Source organism: Leopardus geoffroyi, chromosome B3, assembly GCF_018350155.1.
Source record: "Leopardus geoffroyi isolate Oge1 chromosome B3, O.geoffroyi_Oge1_pat1.0, whole genome shotgun sequence".
In the NCBI taxonomy this organism is placed as follows: domain Eukaryota; kingdom Metazoa; phylum Chordata; class Mammalia; order Carnivora; family Felidae; genus Leopardus; species Leopardus geoffroyi.
The window spans coordinates 71708529-71735538 of NC_059337.1; the positions used below are offsets into that span (position 1 = coordinate 71708529).

A 27010-nucleotide genomic window follows, 5' to 3' on the forward strand; every position below is an offset into this window, starting at 1 on the left:
CAAAGATAATTCTCCTTTCTATCCACTTTCAAGGAAATGTACTCTCTTCTTTCACTCTTGGCCATACTTTCTTCAGGGGGCCTAACACTCAAATTAATCTCTGGGAGACTAGCACACTCTTCATTACTATTCACTGCTGTTACCTGGCCTGAAATACAAAAGATGTTAATAACCCACAAGGTTTATTTACAAAAACTTGCCTTTTTTGGTAATGGAAAAGAGAAAAGTGATTATATTGGTTTTGTCTCATAGAGAAGGACCAAAAAAAAAAAAAGTAAACAAATAAGTGTCTTAATAAATTATCCTGCCATGTCTGTAATATATAAAGAAAATTACTTCCTATTTGTTTAAAAGAAAAAAAGCAGCCACCCAACAGAAAATAAGTAGAGTGTTTGGAAATGGCCAGATGTCATCTGAAAAGAATCCCAACTTGAGTAGACATGAACAGATTTATATTTTTAGCAGAAAATTGTGTTTGCACACTAGAGAACGGCTAGGCAGGCACAAGGGTGTGCCAGAAGAAATCAGATAGGCAATTATTGGGACTATCTTAAACAAAAACTGGGCAGAACAGGGGCACCTGCGTGGCTCAGTCGGTTAAGCACCCAACTCTCGATATTGGCTCAGGTCATGATCTCATAGTTGTGAGATCAAGCCCTGTTGTCAGCACAGAGCCTGCTTGGGATTCTCTCTCCCTCTCTCTCTACCCCTCCTCTGCATGCACACATGCCCTCTCTCTCAAAATAAGTAAAGAAAATCTAAAAAATATTGGGCAGAACAAAATGGAGGTAAATGATAGATTTAAGTTATTTAGGACATAAAAATCACAGGACTTGCTGTTAGGATGGATGAAGGAGATCAGGAAAATGTGTCAACAATAAATTCCTTGGGTTTTTCCTTAGCAGTTTTATTGAAGTATAGTTCACATAACGTAAAAGTCACTCCTTTAAAATGCACGATTCTGTGATTTTTAGTAAACTTAGAGGTGTGCCGTTGTCTCATAATCCACTTTCAGGACATTCCCATCACCCTCAAAAGATTCCTCGTGTGCACCTCCATCACTCCCCATTCTCCCGCCAGTCCTAGACAACTATTCATCTATTTTGTGTCTTTACTTGTGATGGTTTGGCTTCATGATTTTTTCGACTTTGTGATGATGTGAAAGCAATACATATTCAGTAGAAACTACTTTGAATTTTGAATTTGGACCTTTTCCTGGGCTGCCTAGCAATATGCGATATACTCTCGTGGTGCTAGGCATTCTGTACCCACCCAAGCATTCTGTTTTCACTTTCAGTACAGTATTCAATAATTTTCATGAGATATTCAACATTTTCGTATAAAATAGGTTTTGTGTTAGATGACTTTCCCAACTGCGAGCTCATGTAAGTGCTCTGCAATTGTCCTGCTTCAGTCAAATATTGCCTTCATCTGATGTAGTCAAATCTCCGCAGGCTCCTCTTACAGGGGCACTTACAACTGTACTCAGGAGCAACCCAGATAATCCACATCTCAAGATCCTTAACTTAATCACATCTGCAAAGTCTCTTTTGCTATATAAAGTAACACTCACCAGTTCTAGGGATTAGGACCTGGACATCTTTGGGAACCATTATTCAGCAACCACAATCTTGTAGGTAAAAAACATACAAATTATTTATTCTAATACTCCTCTGTCTATAACAATCTTTCCACCTACTTGTACTTATGTGTTACTTCCCATTCCTAGTACCTTTTTTTTCTCCTATTCAAATCTTAGCTATTTGAATGGATCATCCATCAAGTTCAAAATTTTAGTTCTTTTACAGGTCCCTGCACTAATCACCCTAGACAAAAGAGATATGTCTCCCTCTTAAGATGTTATTCTACTGTCCTGTATTCAATACCTTGTGCAGTAAGGGTACATTTATTTATACTTTTTCCCCCACAACAGCTGGTATGGACAGCCTTACATATGGAAATTTCTCAACTGCTTGCCTATAAATATCTTCTGCTCATTAACTGCTCTAATTACTCTGCCCCCATAATGGACCACGTCAGTGTAATCTCATTACATTTCTCTCCCCTAGGTCCAAATGCCTATTCAACCAGTCTGGGCCTACATAGACATGCCTTTCAACTTTTATAGTTTATGGACAGGTGACTGCCTGACATGAGAAATAAAACTACAAAAAAAAATTATGGACAGATTTTTGAAGTGTGATAAAAACAAATTTACATCAATATAATTTGCCACACACTGAGCGATGTTCACAACCATGACCGTATTGTCTGGCAGTTAGGCACAAAAATATGTAGTTTATTAAAATGATTACAATGAGTTTTATAAATATAACTGATAAATTCCAGTGTTTTCTAAAGGAAGACAAAGGGGAATTTAGTAGACTGGGAGGTTGCTAGAAGACTAGCTGAAGCACCCACTAAAAAGGCTTGATGTGTACCCAGGGTGAGTTCATCAATTCATGCTGTTCTTGTCCTTTTCCACCTGGGCAACTCAGAGCCACGTGCTCCATGAGCCCCAGATTCACAGGGGCTGGAACCATGACAGATTGAATAGTGGCCTAAGTCTTATGGGTGACTTGATTCCAGAACCCTTGTCACTCTACACCTGACGGGTGAGTATGAATGCAGGACACACGGAGAACACATAAAGTCAAGTGGGGCAAAGCCTAAAAGGAAACTAGAAAGCAAAAGGCCACGACAGGGTGCGAAAAGGAGATGTGTGTTGCAGGCACAGTCTGGGCAAGAGAAGAGAATACGGATGTAGGATGAGGAAGGGATGGTTGGGGGGGGGGCGGTGAGTGTCAGAAGGGGAAAAGTAAAGGTAGGTCACTCTTTGTGTGGGCATCTCCCAAGAGATCAGCCTCCCAACCTTGCTCTCATGCTCCTACCCCTGCTGATTCCTCCTCTGACGGGCCCTGCTTCCTGAGGCCATGAGAGCTCTCAGAAGGCGTGTTTAATGGGATGGGTCTGAAAGCTCAGCCCATGTTCCTGGAAAGAACATGGAGTTCTCAGAACAGCCTGAGCTGGGGAGAGCAAGGAAAGTGAACCAAGCAGCATAACCTGGAGCTTTCATGCCTGGGGTTCTGCCCTGTTCTTTGACCATCTGTAGGACAAGCCCCAGGGCCCACTCAGGCACCTGGGGAGATCCCCAACTCAAAGTCCTAAGGGCCAGAATTAACTGAGTTGAGTCTCTTACCTAAAGGATGTATAAGAGGAAGGAGGATTGTCATCAGTGAACTAAAGAAACCAAATGTGCAGAGAGTCTGAAAACTAGAATAGGGCTTAGTTCTATCTGTTCTCCAGAGAGATGGCAAATGTACTAATTTGTTTTCCCAGGAGGAGTGCCCGAGAATTGTCCCTTTTCCTGTACCTATGCCACCACTATGTTATTATTTTATTTCTGTTGATTGGGCAGGTAAACAATGATATCACACCGCTTTTATCTATATTACTTTAGAAGAAAGGGGAAAAAAGATCTCCAAATGTTTAATGACTATTTATTTCTTTTGTTAATTTTCTGTGTCCCTGGTTTATTTTTCTTCAGGTATGTTCATCTTTAACTTATTAAATAGACAGAACTCTTCATATATTCAAGACAGAAACCCTTTCTCAGCAATAGTAAATGCTTTTCTTCAGTTGTGTGTTTAACACTGTGCCCTGATCTAATCATAATGAAAATAATAATGGCAGATACCATTTAATTACTGGAGCAGCTGGGTGGCTCAGTCAGTTAAGCTTCCAACTTCGGCTCAGGTCATGATCTCTTGGTTCATGAGTTCGAGCCCCACGCCAGGCTCTGTGCTGACAGCTCAGATCCTGGAGCCAGCTTCCGATTGTGTGTCTCACTCTCTCTACCCCATCCCTGCTTGTGCTCTCTCTATTTCTCAAAAATAAATAAATAAACATTAAAAACCTGATTTATGATCAGGAGACTATAGATGCTGGAGAGGATGTGGAGAAACGGGAACCCTCTTGCACTGTTGGTGGGAATGCAAATTGGTGCAGCCACTCTGGAAAACGGTGTGGAGGTTCCTCAGAAAATTAAAAATAGACCTACTTTATGACCCAGCAATAGCACTGCTAGGAATTTACCCAAGGGATACAGGAGTACTGATGCATAGGGGCACTTGTACCCCAATGTTTATAGCAGCACTCTCAACAATAGCCAAATTATGGAAAGAGCCGAAATGTCCATCAACTGATGAATGGATAAAGAAATTGTGGTTTATATACACAATGGAGTACTACATGGCAATGAGAAAGAACGAAATATGGCCCTTTGTAGCAATGTGGATGGAACTGGAGAGTGTGATGCTAAGTGAAATAAGCCATACAGGGAAAGACAGATACCATATGTTTTCACTCTTATGTGGATCCTGAGAAACTTAACAGAAACCCATGGGGGAGGGGAAGAAAAAAAAAAAAAAGGAGGTTAGAGTGGGAGAGAACCAAAGCATAAGAGACTCTTAAAAACTGAGAACAAACTGAGGGTTGATGGGGGGTGGGAGGGAGGGGAGGGTGGGTGATGGGTATAGAGGAGGGCACCTTTTGGGATGAGCACTGGGTGTTGTATGGAAACCAATTTGACAATAAATTTCATATATTGAAAAAAAAATAAATAAAAACTAAAAAAAAAACTCTGATTTATGGAATCAGACCATCCTTGTTTGTTCCTGGGGGACCACTTATTATGTGTGTGACTTTGTATATTTCCTGAAGTCTTTATGCTTCAGTTTCTTCATCATTGAAGCAGAGATAATAATAATCTACCTCATGGAGGTTGCTCTGAGAATAAAGAAACCATATGTACATTTTAGACAAGCGCCTGGCACATTATAAGATCTTAGTTGGTAATTAAATATTGCTATTACCTATTAACCATCCCTGTGGTAATTATCATATGTGATCTTAAAAAAGTTTAACATATTAATAAACATGAAGGTCTGCCAGTTCTCTAGTTGCCGGAGTAAAAAGGATGCATTCCATGTGTGTGACGCCTCTTCTAACATCTCAGCCACTCTCGTGTTTTTGGAAACTGAGTCCCTCTTGCAGTGTGTTCACTTCCAGGGAGTTTGAAGACAACAATGCCGCCTTCCTAGTTTGGGACACTGCGAACGAAGTTCAGAGTCAATCGGAGTTAAACTTACTTGTTTTGCCCCAGTGCTGTCTGCAAAAGCGCTGAACACGTACGCAGCAACCTTTTTTCCCCTCACTGGGACTAGAATTAGAATGTTCTATAACTAGAAGGAAAGATTTTAGGCCATCTAATCTAGTGGTGTTCAAACTTCAAACCACATCAGCAAACCTAACACTTGTAAAAGTCCTGTATGCTGTAGTCCTACCCCAGATCTATAGAACCCAAATCTCCTGGACCAGGGCCCAGGGATTCGTATTTGATAACAGCTCCTACGGCTAGTACATTTGTTAGGGTAAGGCTAGGCTAATGGAACAAAATATGGTGAATTTAAAAATATACATATTGGGGCACCTGGGTGGCTCAGTCAGTCAGTTAAGCATCTGACTCTTGATTTCAGCTCAGGTCATGATCTCACAGTTCGTGAGTTTGAGCCCTGCGTCAGGCTCTGCCCTGACAGTGGTGAACCTGCTTGGGATTCTCTCTCTTTCCCTCTCTCTCTCTCTAAACTAAATAAATAAAAATGTAAAAAATGTATATACATATGTATTTCTCTCTCATATAATTAAGCAGTCCAGATTGGTGAGATATCTCTGCTGCACACAGTTATTCAGGTACATGCCTTCCTTCCCTTTTGGTGTTCAGCTCATTCCTAGAACATTCCTAGAACACTATTAACATCTAAGGGATGAAAGGTGAGTCACACCCATGTCCATTTTGGGGATTTGGCAGTTGGGAAGAAAAAAAAAAAAGCACAGAGGAGGCCAGTTCCATGTCACAAAACCTGGATGTAGAAGTGGCACACATCACTCCTGCTCAGAGATCCTGGGAAAAGAAGTCTGGCTGGGCAGCTCCATGCCTCACTGTACCTCTTTGGCTTGAGGCCGAGCAGGTAGTTTGGGGCAGGCAACCAGAAAACACCACCACACTGATCCTGATGGCTATCCAAGTCAGAGAGCCCCGAGATCTAATCCAGCCTCCTCATCATGTAGATAAAGACATTGATGTGAAGTGACTTGGGGGTGGGGGAGCATGATGAGGCAGTAAAACATATGAGGACTTATCTGTGATGTCACAAAGGCTCCCCTTACTTCAGCATCACCCTGGGCCTTGGGAGCCAGGACTTGTTTCGCTTCAGAATTGTTGATTAAAGGGAATTTAGTGCCCTTCATGTTGGGAAAGCAGAGGGAATGGCTAAAGACAAGATGGGTATTACTTTTGTGCTACATACCCCCCTTAGTATCCCTTTCTCAAAACTCTCTATCATTACATTCCCAGCCTCCTTTCTCTATCCAACTCTCCCTTCTGTGGCCCTTGGGATTGGATCTGTCTCCTTTATTCCCTCATTTCATTCCCTCTAATGTCTCTCGGTAGCTGCAGAGAAATGGCACATATCTACCCTCGGTTATCTTTCTAGGAAGTCCAAGAGACACTTGTTTGGCCCTTTGTAGCCAGGCGGGCTTGTGCAGTTGAAGGGGCTGAGGTGACAGAATGAGACCATGAAGAGGAAGCCTATCAGGACCAGCCCACCAACGGAGTGAAGACAAGGAGGTGAGTTCTGGGGACTGTGAAGACAGCAACCTTAAAGCAACAGAAGACGGACAGTGCTGGGGTCAGGCTAGGTGAGATGAGAATGGGGCATTAGTAGCCTTGGAAGCCAGGCCGAGAAATTTAGGTGTAAAGCTACAAGAAAAATGAAAGGGAAAAAAAAAAAAAAAAAAAAAAAAAGCTCTCTGTGGTTTGGGAACAGAGAAGGGACATTACAAAGACTCAATGTTTTAAAATGTGAAATCCCTTGCCTATCATCATCATGAGGGATCTCAGGCTGCACATTATGTCAAAGGGGTGACAGGCTTTGAGGGTGGGAAATGCCAGTAGTTAGGAGTCTCAACTCTCGATGGCATCTCCACATTTGACATCTTTCAGACTTCACAGTATGATGATTAGATATGCCCTGGGAGCTCCCGATTCCTTCAGAGAAGTGGAAAGATTTGGTCTTAAGACTCTTTAGAGGATGGTCCTGGCCTAGAAAGAGGTATCTATTATGGCTCTTTGCTCTTCTCTTCTGGTGAAGGAAGAAGTCTGTACTAAATTCTGAACGAGGCTGGATTTGCGTTTTCTTTGCATATTACCAAAAAACTTTGCCAGAGCTTGAATAGTTATTGTCTCTGGGGCTGACATGCCCATCACCCAGAGCTTGACTCTACAGTCGGACTGTACTGTAGGGAAGAAGTGACTCAAATGGAACCAAGTTGGAACCAAGAAGAGACCCGATGGACCGCTCTGTTCTGGAGAACCTGTCCCACGTGTGATGAGTGGCTGGTAGCACCAGCCTTGCCACATAGAACTATCCCCAGAATGGACCCCAGGGAGCATACCTCTCCTCCAGGGCTCCAGGTTCTCCTCCTACGGAGAAGAAAACTCTGGGTCCCAGGCATTTCCCTCTATCACCTTCTCCTCTGGCTGCCAAGAGAAAATTGAGTGCTAACTACACACCTATTTGGCCAAGCTCATAGTGACTATTTAAGCAGGCACCATACTGACAAGGAAAACCCAGCTGAAAGATATAAAACTATCCGCCCTAATGCTGCATATTGGTTGATTGTCAGAGTCTTGCAGTTTTAATAAAATGAGAATCCTGCACATGATGTGAAAAGCATTAGGAAAATTGATATATTAAGAGTGCTGTACAGTAAGAAAAGTGTTACAGTGATGTAACATTTGCTATACATGTATTTATTTAAAATCAGGACAGGGGCGCCTGGGTGGTGCAGTCGGTTAAGCGTCCGACTTCAGCCAGGTCATGATCTCGCACTCCGTGAGTTCGAGCCCCGCGTCGGGCTCTGGGCTGATGGCTCAGAGCCTGGAGCCTGTTTCCGATTCTGTGTCTCCCTCTCTCTCTGCCCCTCCCCCGTTCATGCTCTGTCTCTCTCTGTCCCAAAAATAAATAAACGTTGAAAAAAAAATTTTTTTTAAATAAAAAAAAATAAATAAAATCAGGACATTAAAAGAGTGGTCTCAGGATGGAGAGAACAGGAACACAAAAGCACCCACTAAGGAACAAGATAATGGCCCATACTTTGTGTAGAGTGTTGAACCCTAAAACTTACAAATAAACAATTGGTAGTGAAAAAAAAAACCAATACAACATCAGAAACAAGATCGAAGACTAACGCTGCCTAGTACTTGGCAGAGATGTCCTGTTTCCCATCTTTCTACCTGCTCTATTTCTCCATGGCTTGCATCCCTCTCCCACAGTCCCAGGGAATCAAGACCATGCTGAGTAAAAATTGCAATACGAGCTTTATCATTCCATCTGTAGCAACTTGTGACATAGATAGGGACAAGGATGGAGGAATGGAGCTTGCATAGGGCCGGAGCTGTTGACTGAGGGCAACAGCTAAGCCAAAAAGCATCTTTTTCTTCTGGCATCTTCTGGAGGACAGGCAGCACCTGGTTGCATGGGTGGGTGCTCACATTTGTGAGCATGGATGCACACACTTATTTGAAAAACGGAGATAATAGTATCCCCTATGCTCATTCATTATTTCTCTGAATAGTCTCAGAGGCAGTACAATTAACTTTCAATTATCAGTATTTGTTTTGGGCCTTTTCTCTTAATTTTGTCAGGTTGGATGGACTCTGCTTCTTGGCTTAATAGCTGAGCTAGGATAGAATTTGGTCTGGTTCCAAGAAAGTATGTGTGTGTGTGTGTGTGTGAGAGAGAGAGAGAGAGACAGAGAGAGACAGAGAGAGAGAGAGACAGAGACCGAGAAGTGGGGTGGAGAGAGGGGGAGAGAAAGAATCTGTACTCCAGGATCAGTTATAAATTTTAATTGAATTCACAATTTTGCATTTTTCATTCCTCCAGTTAGTATAGATAACCAAGAGTTTGCTATATTGCTGAAATGGTAGATACGGATAATAGAAGGAAATAAACAATAATGAGAATAAGGATGTCTTTCTTTAGAGAGACTCCGGTCTCAAAGCTCTGTGGGATTTACAACTTGGAGCCACTAACTAACCAGCTCATCAGAGAATGACCTGTCAGCATTGCCAATATTTTCTTTAATGAGGTATTGCTGTGGTATTGGCACCTGGCGAACTGTTTGTCCATAGTAAGCTGGCACATAGTGGTCTCCAGACGTGGGCTCCTAGAGCAGTTGATGCCAAGATTCTGTCCACACTTGCAGCTGGAGGCCTTGGGGACCCCGTGCATCACTTCCATGGAGCCATGGATGAAGTTATTGCTCAACCTGCATGACCCATTAGCTTCGGAAACTTTTCTCCAGACCACCACGTCATTGCAATACTCTTTGTCGTTACCTGGGCTGTCTCCTCCGGGGAAGCTATAATGTAATCTTCTGAATGTCAATAACGAGGAAGACAGACTATCCTTGGACATACTGGCACTAGTATTTTTATGTAACAGAGTCAAGTTCATTAATATCTCACTAGTCCGTTTTTCTTGGTCCCTGTTTGCCACATCATAGTACATCTCTTCCCCCGAAAGTTCTTCGTTAATTATCTCCATTATGCTTTCTGGAGCTCCTGCAAGAACCAAACCCAGGCCGAGGAGCAGCAGAAAGAAAGAATCCATCTCAGATCTGGGGTACTCTCTTCTGCAGTAAAAATAAAAAAGTAAAAGATGAAAATAAGGAGAATATTAATGAGATAGTTCTCTTTTCCTCAGGGCAGTTATTCCCAGGATCGACTCCTGCATGTAAGTTCAGGCTCCTTCTATGGAAGGATGATGGCATGAAAAGATACTCAGCTGTGGAATCTGAGGACCTAGCTCCAAATCCCCGCTTACCCGCTCATACACAATTTACTCGAACTCCTTTAAGCTCAGTTTCCCCATGCAGAAAAAACAAAGGGGGGGGGGAATGTGAGAATTGTACAAGATAGTATGTTTAAAGTGCCCCAAACCAAGTAGTTATTTCTCTCTCTTTTCTCTTTGTCTATAATCTCTTTGGGAGGGACTGTCATCTACATAGTGGTCACAGTAATCTCACCCAACACATTCCTTACTACTTCTGAGTTTCCTACGGCCTCAAAACATGTTATTTCCCCCATCTCTCATTTCTTTCCCCACCCACTCGCAGTCATAGAATTTCTCTTTACCAGTTCCTCTGGCAAGTTGGTCCTGCAGAGAAAGAATCCAGCTGGTTACAGGGCTGAGAAGTGAAACTCTATTTGTTTCCTGGGAGTTTCTGTTATTCGTCTAGCTGAATGAGGAAGGAGGGGCAAGAAAGGGGTAGGTAGAATTGTATGGGGTAGAAGGAGGAGACAATGGGAACCAAGGATGCTCAGAGAACTTAATAAAGTGGGCATCTGGCAATGCCCAGTGGTGGTATCATAGTTTCTTCTTTGAAGAAATCATCCCTGTTTATATTTTAACCCACAGTGATTTGTTTTCAGCTTTTTTGAAACCCCACAGCATAGATTACATTGCACTTCATTTTATATGTTCTTTTTTTACTTTTCAAGTTAGATGATGTATGTAATTCTTTTCTCCCTCTTTTTAGGGTTGAAAATTCCTTGAGCCTGGAACTTTGTTTCTGCTCCTTTTTATTTGGTACAGAATCAAACACTGAACTGTATATGTGCTAGTTTCTCAACATTTGTTAACAACATAACATGTAGAAAATCCTCTACTTGAGCTCAATACTGGAAAATTCATCATGAGAATCTCAGAAAAAATGCTTATTCAGGGTGATAATTCCTTCTCTTGCTCTAGAAAGAACTTTTTTCCCTCCCACCACTGAGAGATTCATCCCCTTATATCTCCTGCATTATCACTCTAACCTCCTAACCACTGCTCCTGGCCCCTCCGATTCCTTCAATACACTGCTTTTCTAAAAATACCCCTTGCAATGACACTATTTCAAAAACCTTGAAATATTCCTCATTGCCTACTCAAGGCAATCTAATCCCCTGAGGCCATGTAGTCAAGGCTTTCTTGATCTAATCTCAACCAGCTTCTCAAGGTTTATCTCCCATTATTTTGGTACATGAACCAAATCAGCACTATCCACCCTTCTCCAAATGCACCCTATTCTGTCTCTCCATTTTTGGTCCTTTCTTGAGTGCCTACTCTTTTCCGCCTCTTGAAATCCTTCAAAGCCCAATTCAGATCACATTCTTTCTTTAACACATTTTTCACAACTTATGTCTACCAACTCTATTGTTCACTTCCCTAATCTTCTTATCACTCATTTCCTTTTTTATTATTGAAGTATAATTGACATGCAATGTTATATTAGTTTCAGGTGTACAACATATTGATTTGATAATTCTATATAATCATTCCCTTCTTATACCACTCATTTGACATTAACACACATGGACTTGCGGTTTTTATTATAGGTAATTTAAAAATGTTCTGTGTGTGAAGTTAGAGCAAAGACTCAGCACTAAGAATATAGAAGCCTCAGTAATTGGGTTGATTGATTATTGATAAATGATTAGGAATTAAGTGGATGTGTTTGTGTGTGTGGCTTAAACCAGACTTGCTGCAGATTGAAGGTAGGAGGGAAGAAGGATTTAGATTTTTTTTCTAAATATCCTCTACTGTCAACATCAATAATGAGGTGATAACAGGAAAACAGAAAGATACTGGGGAGAAAAATAAAAAGGAAGAGCAAGGCAGAGATTCTTGACTGAAATCATTTTTCTGAAACATCCATTTCAAGTGGATAGAATTCACAGCTACTTGGGTTTGATTGGGGCTGCTAGGTGTCCATTAAAAAAAAAAAAAAAAAAAAAAAAAAAACCCTCCCAAACTACAAATGTCTAAAACATCACAATTCATTTGAATTGGGTTTTGATCCCTATTGAATGAAAATATTCTGAGAATAGATTCCACTGGACAGTCTCAGTTACTAGCACCTTAATGAGAATGAATTTATCTGCAAAATTCTGTTTCTACTTAGAAGGAGGGGGCTTATGGGAGGAAGGGAAGGAAAAATAGTGAGAAGGAAAAAAAAAAAAAAAGGACAATAAATCCTGGGGAGAGGGGCAGGAAAAGGAATCAGAATTCAGAATATAAAAACAGGGTCTTTAAAGACACATTTCAGTGACTTTAAAATTTTGCCCAAGAAATGATGCTGCTACTTAGACTCTAATAAGTCATCTGCCAGGGACCACCTGTTCCTACTCAGCATCCGAGGGCTCTGCTTCCTTGGTGACATCCAAACTTCCACGAAGACGACGGTGACAGTGGGACTCCCATGGAGAAATGGGTAATGAGTAAGCCTTGTCTACTTCCCAGGCTGCAAAGTGTCCTTCATTCACAAGTGTAGATGTCCTCCCTCCCTCAATCAAATCAATCAGTTAGAACTTGACGCTTGCAAAAGACAGAGTTAACAACTAGCACAGGTGTACCTCCTTTTTGGATCTGACCCTGAACTAAGTTCGAATAAATAATGCAATAGTTAAAATCTCTCAACTGAAAAGATGAGAACAGAAAGGGCCCTCTAAAGCTTGTGCATAGCCTGTGCCAGCTCTAGCTCACTGTGTTTCTGGCTCTCACAGGATCGAAATGTCATAACTCAGAATTAGTGACCCCGTAACCTGGCACTCAGCTGCCAATTATCCCTTATTTCTCACTACTCCTCAGTACTAACCCTTTCGTCCAACAAGGAGAAACACAATTGTGGAGTAATAGGCCTGGAAACCTCAAAGACTAGCTGGTCCAAGCCCCTCACTTCCCAGGTGAGGGGGCTAATGCTCAGAGAAGAACAGGACTTAATCAAATCCCCAGAATAAGGAACCTCTCCTCTGCATTCTTTGGGCTCACCCTCTAACTCAAAAGACACCCTGCCCATAGCTGGATGTGGGGGAGTTAAACAATCAGTTCCACTGTAAGATCTATAAGGGGAAAAGAGTCAGGAGTTAGGATGCAAATTCTCTATTTCCTCTGTGGATGCAAGCGTCCAGGTACTGAGCTCTGAGAGTCTCAATCTCTTCCTGGGAAATCTGGATTCATTTCTCACCACAGTCTTTAAGGGAAATGGTTTCTGACCCATCAGGCAATCCTTCCACTCTCCCTTTCCCCTTCTTTCAAGGCACAGAGGCAGCTGCTAAATGTAAACAGACGCAGCTTGAATTATATATGCCCTCTTCAGAGGAGACCCTCATCAATGACTCCAAATGCCTCCACACCTAGGATCAAGTCTGGGAGCATTGGGAAACAAAAGGAGGCACTCACTCCGGGTACAAAATTTAAGGGGGTACCCAAAAGCCCAGTAATCAAGATAAATATTATTTTAATGCAACACTTAAAAAATATTAATTTAATGCAAAGTAATCTCTGATGACAAATACCAAAATGTCAAATAATAGGTTCTGACCCTGTCCTGGCTAACTCACTAATTCATGTCACCTTAAGTCCAACCCTGTCAGATTGGGTCTTGATTTAAAACTCAGATATTTTATTCATCAGAAAATTTTTGCATTAATTTTGATTTTTTAAAATGTTATTTATCCAGGTTACTGGGATTTTGGGCGCTTTTAAACTGTGTACATGAAGTGAGCACCTTGCTCACTTTACCTGAATCCCAGCTCTGCCTCGGATTCACTCTTGGCTCTCAACACGTGACCCAGAGAAAAGGGACAAGAAATTAAAACACATGAAGAGTTTATGATTCAATGCAGTCGAGTTTTTATTATTATTATTATTATTATTATTATTATTATTATTAAACCAGAATGAAATTATTCCAGCTTAGCCGTACCAGCAGGACAGATGAATTACTAATGGCTACCCAATTCACACAAAGCATTACCCCATGTCCACAGTTGAGGTGTGCTCCAGGGCGAACCAGTTACTGGTACCCCTGAGAGAGGAACCAATATACCAGTACCCCATACAGAAGTTTGCAAGAGAGGAGAGTACCAGTACCCCTCAGACCCAGGCAGTGGTCTCAACTTATTTAACATATCTCTGGAAAGTAACTGGCCCTACGTCATCACAAGTGACAACAATAAACCCCTCCACGGAGGAAATGTGGTACCTGCAGGCAGGGTATCTGGTGCCTCCAATGAGCTGACACACTGTCATTTTGAACTTTGTCAAACTCTGGAAACACAAAGTGGAAGAATGGTTCTGACAACTCATTTTCTTGGGAGAGGTGCAAACACTGTTGATATTTCGAGGCCTCTCATGGATGAAAACATGCTCCTTTTTGCAGGTATTGTCAGGTCCCCTGATGACTCTTTGTAAGACCATGTGGTTGCAGTACCTTACAAGAGAGTCACTCTGAGGGTAGTCCACATGCAGATGCTCTATGGTGGACTCCTCTCCTTCCTCATTCTGCTCGTTTTCCCAGAACAAAAGCATCAGGTAAATTATCACCATTAGTATCATCACGGGTGAGATTCCCTTCACATCTGCTGTAAGCCCTACAGAGTAAGAAGAGACAGGACATAGCAGAAGGTGATCAGATTCCTCCAGCCCCATCCCCGGACTTTGCTCCCCCACCCTTGGGATGTTTTACTTCCTTCTCTCTGCTAATTAAAATCTCAGGCTCCAGCTGGAGGAACAGTTCCCCAAGCAAGCCCTTTTGATCTATTTCAGCTCTCAGCGTTTGGCATTGAACTGTTCTCTGGTCATTCCCATTGTGTCGTATTTGTTTTGCTTCTGCAAGCTCCTTGAGATCTTCCGTTTCTCCTGAATCCATCAGAGTGCTTAACACAGAGCTGGACATGTAGAAGGATGCTCAAACGTACCCATGGCTGATTGTTTTCTTCCTACTGCTGAATGACTTCCTTTATCTTAATTGTCTCAACACTAATTCCATCCAGTTCCACATGTTTTCAGCACTATTAATCTCTTCTTCCCAGTTCTTCCAATCTCTCCTACCAAGCTAACTCCTCTCACCTTGTGTTTTTGCTGTAGTTCTCACAGGTAACATGTCCTTGTGACCAAAGATCTGAGAAAGTCCGTTGTGTCTAGCTGTTCCTTGGCAATAACTGATAGGGAGCTAGGTGAGTGTGGGGAGGGCCAAAGTGAAAAGAGCAGAAAGGGAGGAGCCTGTGAAGAGTGTGCTTGGGTGTCATTGGGAAGGACGAGAAGTTATCTTCAGAGGGAGACTTACATAAGGCAGGTCCTGAATGTGTCCTCATTAAACAAACGTGGATTTTCCAAAGCATTTATTAAAGTCCTGCTGTGTGTCAGACACACTATCGTCTATTTCCCAGATTTGCAGTCAGTCTTTCCTGCAAACCTAGAAAGTAGCTATTATGCTCATTTCATTCAAGAAGAAATGTTGCAGATAGATTACTGTGGAGATAGAAGAGGGCAAGAGGAACAAGAGTCTCACCCTCTTGACACTTAACACTTGAACATCGAGTCCTAGCAAGCCTCATTCCCACATGGTGTGCAGGACAGAAACAACTCCCTGACATTAACATTAGCCTTGATCAAGCCCTGGGTTCCTGGGGAAGTATGGCAATGGTTCCCAAACCCATTGTTGAACGCTGGAATCACCTGGGCATTTTTAAATGCCACCTTGAGACATTTGGCTTTAACTGGTGTTGGCTGTAACCTGAGTCTGAGATATTTAAAGCCCCCCCAATGATTCTAATGTGGAACAAAATTTGGGAACCACTGGCCTATGGTATTCTTGGGAAACTGACATAGGGAACCAGTGGATGAGGGTTTGATAAAAGACCGTGGTATAAGACACTGAGAAAATAAGAGCTTTTTTGTTGCTATCATCTCCTCGTCATTTGATATAGAAATGGGAAAATGGACTTAATTTTACTACTTCTTGCCCCGAAGTGATTTCTTTTTTGGAGAGACAGCTACATAGTCTCCTCTTTCTAACTGGTAAGAAGAAAGTGATTTGGAGGATGGAAAATGGTCTGCAATACTGGAAAAGTCTTCAAAGTCTTTCTATACATCAACAACCAAAGCGAAATCCCAGACCATGGAAATGAATGACTAAGGGGTTATTATTTACTTTCCCAAATTTTGTAGAATGGGCGTTCTTTTGGAACTCAAACTGTCCTTTTTGGGATATGTGTTGCACAGTGCCACAAAGATGTAAATGTAAATAATTAATTACCTCTAGTGACTAAATTTTGCTTTGCACACTATCTGCAGAAACATTTTCATCTTATAAAGAGAAATATATATACACATTATAACATGTTCATTATTTCCTGCCAGGACTTCCAAGTACCTGAACTATAGATGCTATATTAAGTTTACAGAAGGGGGAGGCAACATTTGTTACAAAATTTATCCTCACCTGAGGCAGCTAGACCTGTCTGTACATTTCAGAGTATTACCCTGCAGAAATTGAACAGAGACTGGGTTCACATGTTAAATAATGCTGGCAGTCTGGGAGAAAACACTCGTAATGCCTAAAACCAACAAGAGTTAACATCTAGATGTAAAGGACTCCCTCGTGTCAGCAATAAAAAGACAGGAAACTTACAAGGAGAAAAAAATGCCAAAAATTATGAAAAGCCAATTTGAGAAGAGAAAGTCAACATGGGTGATGAACAATGCTCAACCTCACTTGTAATCAAATAAACAGAAATTCAGATAACCAAGAGATAACAGTTTGTAACCATCAAGTTTTCAAAAATTAGAAAATCTTATATTTTGGGCTGCCGGCTGGCTAAGTCAATGAAGGATGTGACTCTTGGCTTCAGGGTTGTGAGTTCAGCCCTAGATTGGGTGTAGAGATTACTTAAAAAAAAATGAAATATTCAGGGTGCCTGGGTGGTTCAGTTGGTTATGCAACCAACTCTTGATTTCATCTCAGGTCATGATCTCAGGGTCGAGAGATCGAGCCCCAGGTTGGGCTCCATGCACTGAGCATGGAGCCTGCTTAAGTTTCTCTCTCTCTCCCTCTCTCTCTGCCCCCTACCCCACATAGACTCTGTGTCTCTAAAAAATAAAATAAATTAAAATATATATATATATATATATTTTTTTTTTTTTAAGAAAATCTTTTATCAAGTGCTGGCAAAAATATTAGTGGGCATGAAAATTGGTGTGGTGATACTGGAAAGTAACCTGGAAGTGTTTAGTGAAATTAAGAATGGGTATACCTGGGGCACCTGGGTGGCTCAGTCGGTTGAATGACTGACTCATGATCCCAGGCTGGTAGGATTGAGCCCCATAACAGGCTCTGTGATGAGCGTGGAGCCTGCTTGATTGAGATTCTCTCTCTCTCCCTCTGACCCTCTCTCCCACTCATGCTCTTTCAAATTAATTAATTAATTAATTAATTTAGAATGAATGTGTATATGCTGAGCCCTTGTGACCCCATCCTGGGCACAGACCCCACCAGAATTTTTCCAGGTGGAGCACATGTATGGTTGCTCATGGCATGACTGGTAGCAGAGCAGGCCTGGAGGCAACTTATGTGTCCCTCTTGAGAGGAATGGATGAGTGAAGATGTGCTGAATACATAAAATAAAATAGTATAAAGCAGTTTCAAAAAATAGATTTAGAAATAGCAACATGGATAGAACTGGAAAACACAGTGCCATGTGAAAAATGGTAAGAACCAGAATGAAAGTTCTATTTATTAAAATTTAAAACATACATGCTCCAAAATAATACAATGTATTTTCCAAGGGTATACAATACATAGGATGGAAGAACATGGGTTAAATACTCTAGCACACGTGTCCATGAGGGTGGGAGAAATAGAAGCAGTCACAAGGAATAAAAAGAAATAATAAAATTGAATAAAACAAAGGAAAGGCCTAGCATAGGCTACAAACAGAATATGATAAACTCAATTTTGTGTGCCTGAAGAGGGAAGGGAGGAAGGAAAGAAGAAAGGATGGAGGGAGGGTGGAGGAGGAGAAGGGGGAGGAGGAGGAGCTAGAGGAAGAAGAGAAAAGGGAGGAGTTGAAGGAGGGAGGGGGGAGGGGGAGGGGAGGAAGAAGGAGGGGGAAGAGGGAAAGAAGGAGAGGGAGGAGGGGGAGGAGGGAGAGAGGGGGGAGGGGAGGAAGGAAGAGGGGGAGGGGAAAAGGGGGAGGGGGAAAGGGGGAGGGGGGAAAGGGGGAGGTGGAGGAGGTAGAGAGGAAGAGGAGGAGGGAGAGAAGGAGAGGGAGGGGAGGAAAAGAGGAGGGGGAGGAGGGGGAGGGAGAGAAGGGTAAGGAGTGGGTAGGGGGAAGAGGAAGAAGAAAAGGAAGGAAAGGGAGGGAAAACTGGATCTATTTTTGGACTACTGAATTTTTCCTAAGACTCCTTCCCACACCCCAACCCCCCTTTGCTGAGCTTTGGGGCAAAACCCAGGGACTACAGGAGGCACATAGCTGCTGGAAACTAAAATTAGTGTCAGGATGTAACACATCATTTGCAATTCCCTAATCACTCATTTCATCAAATGAAAAAGCTGCCCTTCAGGACAGCTGGGGAACTACCCAGCTCCAGTATCCCATGATACCAGGCAAGAGTCTCAAAGTGACAGCAGAGGAAGTGAGCACTTACTCTGGGTGCCTTCAGCTGCTGTGTACGAAGTTCCACTGTGCTGAGGCCACCTCATGAAGAGGACACTTGGATAGAGAGAAGTGCTCAAAGAGCTCCCCTGGTTTTGGCTCTCCCACAGGAGACTGTGGAGGTCATTAGTGTCCTGTGGATGTGGTTGGCTACTCTTGCAAGGCGTCTGCAATTGCCCAATGCCATGCTCAACTTAAGGCTATATAGCAGGTTGTAGTTTCTAAAAATGGCCACAAAATGTTTTCCATTCCACATTCTCTTCCAGAATCTTGCGATTCCTCTATTAAAAGGTAGAGTCCACAGTCTTTCCTGAGAACTTGGGTGGGCCTTTGTGCCTGCTCCCACTAATTTAGCCTGGTGCAATTGATCCCATCTCTTCTGATGACTTCTGAGACTAGGTCTGCTTGGCCATGGTTCTCTTGGGGCATTCACTCTGGGTGCCTTCAGCCACCAAGTATGAAGTCTGGTAACATTGAGGCCACTGCAAGGAGATGCCACATGGATAGAAAGAGATGCTCAGATTGCCCCACCTGTTCCAGTTCCCTGATGCTCAGGTCTTCTCAGCCCAGATGCCAGATGGCTGAGTGAAAAAGCCTGTGGGATCATCCAGCTCCAGCCGCCACGTGAGTAAAAACAGGCACGACCTCAAGTAAGAACTGCCTAGCTGAGCTTGGTCAGCCTCCAGATTGAGGGTCAACATAATTCTTATTGTTGTCAGTCACCATTTTAAGGTGATTGTAAAACAGCAAGTAGATCAACAGAATAGAGGGCTCATCACTTTGCTGAATCTCCCAAAGCAAATCTAATTCCACAAGTTTTTAGCAAGTTGTAGATACCACTGAAGCGTTCTTGGGGGTAGAGTATAGGTTATCATACCAACAATAATAAAAACTAGTTTCTAAATCTCCATCTGCTGTAAAAACCCCAAAAGTTCCTTTTTGACTCCCCATCTCTCTCCATTCCTGTCCTGAGAGCCTCCCTTGCTTGATGGGATAGCTCATGAGGTCTCCTGGATTCCACCTTCCCCTCCCTGCCCCCCACCTTCCCATCAATCTACTTATGACCAAATAAAGACCCTTTTCTGAGCATCCAGTCACTTTAAAAGATCAGCGAAGTATAGTAAATAAATATTTTGCTACCTAGCCAATATGAATCTTATTCTACAAACATGGGAAAGAAAATTACATTTCTTAATTGCTTCTATATCAAGTTGAATCTAATTCTAAGTCTTCTGTCCTACTAAGCTGGGGAGAAATTCAACTTATGCCATTATTAAGTTTGTTTTTCCTCCCTACCTACCCAGGAGAATCTGGAAGGCAAACAATTCTTGCTCCTTCTCACTATGGGACCTGTACTAGCCAACAGCACCAACCAAGGGAAAACCCTCTTCTTAATTTCCCTTATATAAACTCTCTATGTATAGAAACTTTACAAGAATACTTTCAATAACCCAATTTATTACAATTAGCATATTTATTGTTAGAATACATCTTTTAATCCTAAATGCTTTTAATAGGAAGGGCCCTCCCCTTATTCCAATCTTTCTTAATATCCTTTATTATTTTTGTTGGCTTCTATATACATTCCTAGGCTATACATACATCCTAATACGCAACTGGTTTTGAAAAAATATTTAAAAAAAAAAACAAAACCAGTGGTGCCTAGGTGCTCAGTCAGTTAAGCATCTGACTCTTTTTTTTTTTTTTCCAACGTTTATTTATTTTTGGGACAGAGAGAGACAGAGCATGAACGGGGGAGGGGCAGAGAGAGAGGGAGACACAGAATCGGAAACAGGCTCCAGGCTCTGAGACATCAGCCCAGAGCTCAACGCGGGGCTCGAACTCACGGACCGCGAGATCGTGACCTGGCTGAAGTCAGACGCTTAACCGACTGTGCCACCCAGGCGCCCCAAGCATCTGACTCTTAATTTCCACTCAGATCATATCATATTCATGAGAGCAAGTCCTGCGTCTGGCTCCGTACTGAGCATGAAGCCTGCTTAAGATTCTCTTTCTCCCTCTCTCTCTCTCTCCCTCTCTCCCTCTCCTGATCACACTCACTCTCTTGTCTAAAAAATTTTTTTTTTAATTTTTTTAAAAAGAAAAAAAAGGGTGTCATTATCTAACAGTTCGTGGTTTCGAGCCCCACATCAGGCCCTTTGCTGACAGCTCAGAGCCTGGAGCCTGCTTCAGATTCTGCATCTCGCTCTCTCTGCTCCTTCCCCGCTTGTGCTCTCTCTCTCTCTCTCTCTTTCTCTCTCGCCTCTCAAAAATAAGCATGAAAAAAATTACAAAAAAATCTAAAGAGATTATCATTATACATTTCCCAAATGGCGGCTAATGACAGAAAACACAAAGTAACAGCAGTATGAACAAGATGGAAGTTTATTTCTCATGTAAAAGAAAGCCAGGGGTAGTTAGTGCAGGATTGGTGAGGTGCTCCAAGGTGCTGGACTTCTATCCCAGGATGTGGCTTCTACGTCACTGTTCAGATGGCCACTTTAGCCCTAGCTAGCATCTCCAGCCAGCAGGGAGTAGGGAGCAGCCAGCAGGGAGAAAGGCATAAAAGGGGAATGGCAGTGCCTTCTAAGGGTACATCCCAAAGTGTCACACACCATCTCCACTTGAATCTCATTGACAATGACTTGGTCACACGGTCATATTCAACTGCAAAGGATAGCGGCAAACGCTGGATTTATTCTGGGTTGTCATGTGCCCAGCTAAAATTCTGGTTGCTATTACTAAAAAGAAAGGGGGAATAAACGCTGGAGGAAAATCAAGCGCTTTTCCCACTTGCCTTCAGGTAAACACTGTTCTGGAAAATGGTAATAAGTGTGCTTCAAGAAAAGTGTCCTGATCAAAAGCTTCAGAAACATTGTTATCATATTCCTTCCCTTGAAGAGTCACGAAATTCACAAAGCATGAGATTCTGAGAGGCTTGACTAATTTCCTTTGATTTGGAACTTGATGAACTGATTTGAGCATGGAGCTTCATTTGAGTGGCACCACTGTTAGCATCCAAAGGAACAGGGTTCTATGGAATAGCAGTTTGGGAACTGCTGCAAGGGACTAGGAGCCATAGATGGCACCAGAGTGCAAACCAAGGAAACTATAAATTTTTTTTTTTTTTTCAACGTTTATTTATTTTTGGGACAGAGAGAGACAGAGCATGAACGGGGGAGGGGCAGAGAGAGAGGGAGACACAGAATCGGAAACAGGCTCCAGGCTCTGAGCCATCAGCCCAGAGCCTGATGCGGGGCTCGAACTCACGGACCGCGAGATCGTGACCTGGCTGAAGTCGGACGCTTAACCGACTGCGCCACCCAGGCGCCCCAAACCAAGGAAACTATAAACAAAGGGAATGTAACTTAAATAGTCCCAGTTTTTTTTTTTTTGTTTGGGGGGTTGCCCTTCAATATTCATATAAAAATAATCCAAACCCCATCACTCACTACTACTAGAATTTTAGTGCCCTTCCCAAAGGCACTTTAGAAGCTCGTTGAGGAGTGCTTTTTAAATTTATAAGTCCTGCATTAACTTCTTTAATGCCCACCAAACACAAGTATACAGGGCTGAGAAAAAAACCTTAACACTAACTCACATGCATTACTTCCAGCAGCCATCAGCAGCCCTTCACTAGAACTCCTTTTGAATGTCCCTTTCCTTGGTCATTCTGATATGGGGTTTGCTTATTCCCCTTATCATCCTCTGCTTTATATCTCCTCTTCCCCAAGGCCTGGGCCCCTCTGTCCTTGTAGTGGTGACCACAGAGTTCCCATAGAGGAGCGTGCAGGAGACAGTGATCATGCCACAAGAGGGCGCTAGGGGCACTCTTCTTGAAGATGGATTTTCTGAGTGCTTTACCTAAAGCTGAGGAAACATGAACTGCCCATAGGAAAGAATGGGAGTGGAGGTTGCAGAGTTATTAGGGGAGGGTTAATGACCTCACCACCAGCCCTTAACCACTCCTTAGTCTGCCCCTGCCTGGCGCATCTGGGTGGCTCACTTGGTTAAGCATCCAACTTCAGCTCAGGTAATGATCTCACGGTTCAGTTCGTGAATTCAAACCCCACATTGGGCTCTCTGCTGTCAGCACTTAGCCCGCTTCAGATCCTGTCTCCGTCTCCCTCTGCTCCTCCTCTGCTCACATGCATGTGCTCTCTCTCTCTCTCAAAAATAAATAAACATGTAAAAATAAATAAGGAAAGAAAAGAAAGAAAGAAAGAAAGAAAGAAAGAAAGAAAGAAAGAAAGAAAGAAAGAAAGAAAGAAAGAGAAAGAAAATATATGGTGGCTCAGTTGGTTAAGTGTCAGACTCTGGATTTTGGCTCAGGTCATGATCTCACTGTCAGTGAGACTGCGCCCTGCACTGGGCTCTGTGCCAACAGTGTGGGGGTTGCTTGGGATTCTCTCTCTCTCTCTTCTCTCTCTACCTCTCCCCATGCTGGCATTCTCTCTCTCTCTCTCTCTCAAAATAAATAAACATTAAGAAAAAAAATTATAAATATATATACTGAATGGAGGTGGTTTCTAAGTGAAAGCGTCCCTTTCTTGGCTACTAACTAAAACTACAGAAACCTGGGCCTTACCCTGGACCTACTGAATCCAAGTCTCTGGAGGTAAGGCCCTGGAATCTGCATTTGTAATCAGTAGGCCATCTCTGGTGATTATAATGCACACTGAAATTTAAGGGTCACCACAATAGATGAGCCCCAAATTGGTAAGCAGCATAATACTTTCTAAAGATTTGCAATTCCAGGATAGAACTGACTTTTACATTACAATACAGAGTACCTGACACCTCAGTCTGAAAGCACCACATCTGGATTCCTGCCCTGCTGCAGAGCTTCCATCCCACAAAGCCTGTGCAAGTGCCTCACGTCACATGACTCAAGCAGCTTCTCAGAGGGCCCCCTCTTTGGACACTGGGAGGGCCTGCCCCCAAATGCACCACACCCTCGGAAGAGGAAGGATTGGTCTGTATTCCTTAGCTGTGGTCCTCAATTACCTGTGTTCTTTCAGGAAATCTGGAGATCATTTCACAGGGATCATACACATGAGCTAGGATGATCTGGGTTCCACCAGGGAGAGAGTTTCCGGGGCCAGACATAAGTGTGGGAGAAGTGACAGTGTGCCTGTGGTCTGGAAGCAGGGCCGGGGGGTGGGGGGTGGGGAGCACTGGCAGTGAGAAGCTGGGAATGGCTTGGATTCAGTAAGGTCACTTAGGGCACAGGGTGCACTCCTCCCTCCCCCCCCACACGTCATTCTCTAATCTTCGTGCCCATTTTTTTATCACCCAGATGCCACCTTTTAGCACCTCCCTAAAGACTGAAAGGTTGGAAGCACTTCTAAATTGGGATCTGATTTCATTCCCCCTATTCATTTTCACCAAAGAACCCTCCCAAACCATTTTCACCTCCTATCCTGGTGTGGAGAACAGTCAGATGATGGATTCTTTCCAACCTTGGAAGTAGGCCTTGCTGGTCAGGAAATTTGTGCTGGTTCCCACAAACTTTCACACAACCAAAGTAAAGCCCTGGTGTCAGGAAATATCTCTAAGTGCAGGGCAAAGGGCATGGGGCCTTACCAACTCCTCCAGGAAGCCTTCTTTCAATTAACCACCTCCATCTCCTCTTTGCATCTCCATAAGAAGCCTGTCTCCACACTCCCTGTACATAATTTGGCTTAGTGATTGCTGTGTGGAGCAGCAAAGGGTTTATTTGGCCTTCTTTCCCACATGTGGGCTTCTGGAGAGCCAGGAAAAGGAACCTGTTTGCTCTAGCACACTGCCTGGTACTTCACAAGAGATCAAAAGTTGTTTGCAGAGTGGATGTGTGAAAGAAAATTCGTAAAATGGAGTCAGACACGCTAAGGGGCCATAAAATGGAGCCGGGAGCCTTTGGGGAAGTGAGTCTGAAGCACGTCCTCACACCGATGAAACCCAAACCTCAGCACTGTACAAACAACGTCCTGGAAAACATCCATACGCTTTGGCCAGAAGGCCGGAAAAACTCTTTTGCAACCTTTGCATGTGACTCTCCAGTAGCATTCTAACAGCTCAGCACTTTTGCAGCTAGCACCAATCACATCTCATTGAAAACAACTCATGTAAATTCTCTTTCCTCTTGAAATACCCTGACCTCCATTGTCTCTTCGGGGCACACTTTTCTTCCACTCTGCGCCTTCCAGGTGGCAATCCCCAAGACCCCAAATCAGCGCATTCATTTATTCTGCAGTTGCTGCTTTGTCTTTTGTTGGCCAACAGATGAAAAAGGAAAAGACTTCAGGTCTTGTTCTCCCTCTGCCATGAACTAGCTAGGCGATCCTGGGCAAGTTGTGTTCCTTCGCAAGTCTGAGTCTATATTTCTAAAACGGACGTGGTAACAAAGGAAGAATTTGACTCTGAGGTTCCTTTCTGCTATCACAAACTAAGTTTCTGAGCTAAACTGAAATGACACAATTCCTATTCTCTTAAGGAGACAAATTTCTGGCAACCAATTCTATTCCCCTCCCCCCACACACAGGGCGGGTAGAGATGTGGTCTCTGCCCCCTGGCCTGGAGTCAAGGTAAGCAGTGGGGAAACGGAGATGGAAACTGGCTACCAGGCCCGGAAGTGGGGAGGTGGGGCTCTGATTCAGGTATGTGGTAGAGGTGGAGGAGCCCTGTGAAATGGCTTAGGAAATTGACATTTTGGTCAAAAGAACACACACTAAATCAAGAACACTAAGTATTGGCCAAAAAAAAAGTGGGGAGGAATGAAGCACCACTATTCTGGTGGGGTCATCAGCTACCTTTGGCAACTGGAGAGCTGTTCCCTAAACACACTGTTAACTAGTGGATTCACGCAATACCTTTCTAAGTCTCTGGCCAGCTGCCAACCTGCCCTCCCACCACCTCACCTGTCTCTTTGTCCAGGTGAGACCATCAGCCTAGAGCTTGCATGTGTCCAAGAACAAGCAGCTCCTGACTTGGGCAGGACATGTTCAGACTCAGATCAGAGGCTATCAATCTCAGCATTACACTTAAAAGCCTCAAGCTGTGAACATGGGCGATCCTGTTCTCCCTTGGCGGCAAAGTAAGCCTTTTTTTTTTTTTTTTTCTTGGTAACTTTATGTGTGTCCCTGAAATGACTGCCAGCAGGCCATAACCCAGGGGAGGCCAGGTTGAGGGAAGCTGCATAAACATGTCTTTCTAACAGCTACTTGGTAGGCCCCCTGTCCCTTAGATTTCTACTTCTGAAAATGCTTTGATCTTAGCATATCTGGCTTCTCATGTGTGTCCCTGGACTGAGCCCCAGCAGCTTCCTCTGCACCCTCATTGAGGAAGGACCATTAACCCAGCCTTCCCCACAGCACCTCCGAGGACATTCAGATCCTTCATACCACTCCTGTCTCTGCCCTCCTCTCCGGGCCAGATCCAGCTCCCCTGAAAATCAGTAAGATGCCCTTAAAGAATATGAATGATTGTCCCCTGAGCCCAAATAATCAGCAAGGCCCCAAGGAATCCAGATTCATTAAACAAGCAAACAAACCATCTCCCCTTTCAGAAGCACCCAGCCAGGGCAGAATGAGCAGCGGCCTGGGAGTCCTGAAAGCTGGATTCCTGTCTTGACACTGGCTCTGCCACTAACTAGCTCTGTGGCCCTGAGCTTAATTCTGTGGTTCTCACCAACATTCTTTAAAAGTGGTTGGGAACTGGCCGAGTTGGTGGAATGCACGAGGTGAAAATAAGCGGGAGGTGAAAACAACTAATAATTTTAGAGTTGGCAAAAGACATCCAGCCATAACATTTCCTGATGCAGGGCTCTAGGCCTATTAGACACAGAAATGGAGCTCCCAGTGGCTTTTTGTCAACCTTACTACCACAGTAATTTTTTAATTAAAAAAAATTTTTTTTTCAACGTTTATTTATCCTTGAGAAAGCAAGAGAGAGAGAGACAGAACACAAACAGGGAAAGGACAGAGAGGGAGACACAGAATCTGGAGCAGTCTCCAGGCTCTAGCTGTGACCACAGAGGCCAAAGCAGGGCTTGAAGTCACAAACTGTGAGATTATGACCTGAGACGAAGTTGGACACTTAACCGACTGACCCACCCAGGTACTTCCCCCTCCCCCACCAAATAATCTTTTTAAAACACAAATCTAGTTCTGGGGTGCCTGGGTGGCTCAGTTGATTAAGCATCCAACTCTTGATTTCAGCTCAGGTCATGATCCCACAGTTTGTGGGATGAAGCCCCACATTGGGCTCTGTGCTGACAGTGTGGAGCCTGCTCGGGATTCTCTCTCCCTCTCTCTCTGCCCCTCCCCACTTGTGTGAGCATGTGCATGCTCTCTCTCTCTCAAAATTAATAAAACACAAATCTAGGGCAGTGCCTGTGCTGTTCACCCCTATCCCCACCAA

General features: G+C 43.3%; 3 protein-coding genes and 1 long non-coding RNA gene across 10 annotated transcripts in view; 1 reads left to right on the forward strand and 3 right to left on the reverse strand.

Moving 5' to 3' along the window:
• The window catches only part of RNASE9 (ribonuclease A family member 9 (inactive)), a 51082-nt gene that overhangs the window by 16165 nt on the left and 7907 nt on the right, over positions 1–27010 (reverse strand). For 3 of the 6 annotated variants that reach the window (XM_045450200.1, XM_045450198.1, XM_045450199.1), the window contains exon 1: positions 6007–6125. The exons of 1 other annotated variant lie outside the window; for it this stretch is intronic. The gene's annotated coding sequence lies outside the window, so the exon portion shown is untranslated. Of the gene's footprint in view, positions 1–6006; positions 6127–27010 lie in introns of those variants that run through there. 2 more of the 6 variants (XM_045450204.1, XM_045450205.1) reach the window with 1 other exon arrangement.
• Positions 6225–9437, forward strand: LOC123583276. Of its 2 annotated transcripts, none has more exons than XR_006704815.1 (3): positions 6225–6346; positions 6555–6688; positions 7212–7785. It is a non-coding gene; the product is annotated as an uncharacterized LOC123583276 (long non-coding RNA). The 2 variants fall into 2 exon arrangements; XR_006704816.1 differs by lacking the exon at positions 7212–7785 and adding an exon at positions 9331–9437 and having other exon boundaries at positions 6226–6346.
• Positions 8960–10495, reverse strand: RNASE11 (ribonuclease A family member 11 (inactive)). Its single transcript, XM_045450206.1, has 2 exons — positions 10262–10495; positions 8960–9759 (listed from the first exon to the last, which is right to left on the reverse strand). Exon 2 carries the CDS (start codon positions 9735–9737, stop codon positions 9138–9140), a length of 600 nt encoding a protein of 199 aa, XP_045306162.1. The 5' UTR covers positions 9738–9759; positions 10262–10495; the 3' UTR covers positions 8960–9137.
• Positions 13793–15840, reverse strand: RNASE12 (ribonuclease A family member 12 (inactive)). The gene is made up of 2 exons (XM_045450207.1): positions 15021–15840; positions 13793–14542 (listed from the first exon to the last, which is right to left on the reverse strand). Exons 1-2 carry the CDS (start codon positions 15052–15054, stop codon positions 14070–14072), a joined length of 507 nt encoding a protein of 168 aa, XP_045306163.1. The 5' UTR covers positions 15055–15840; the 3' UTR covers positions 13793–14069.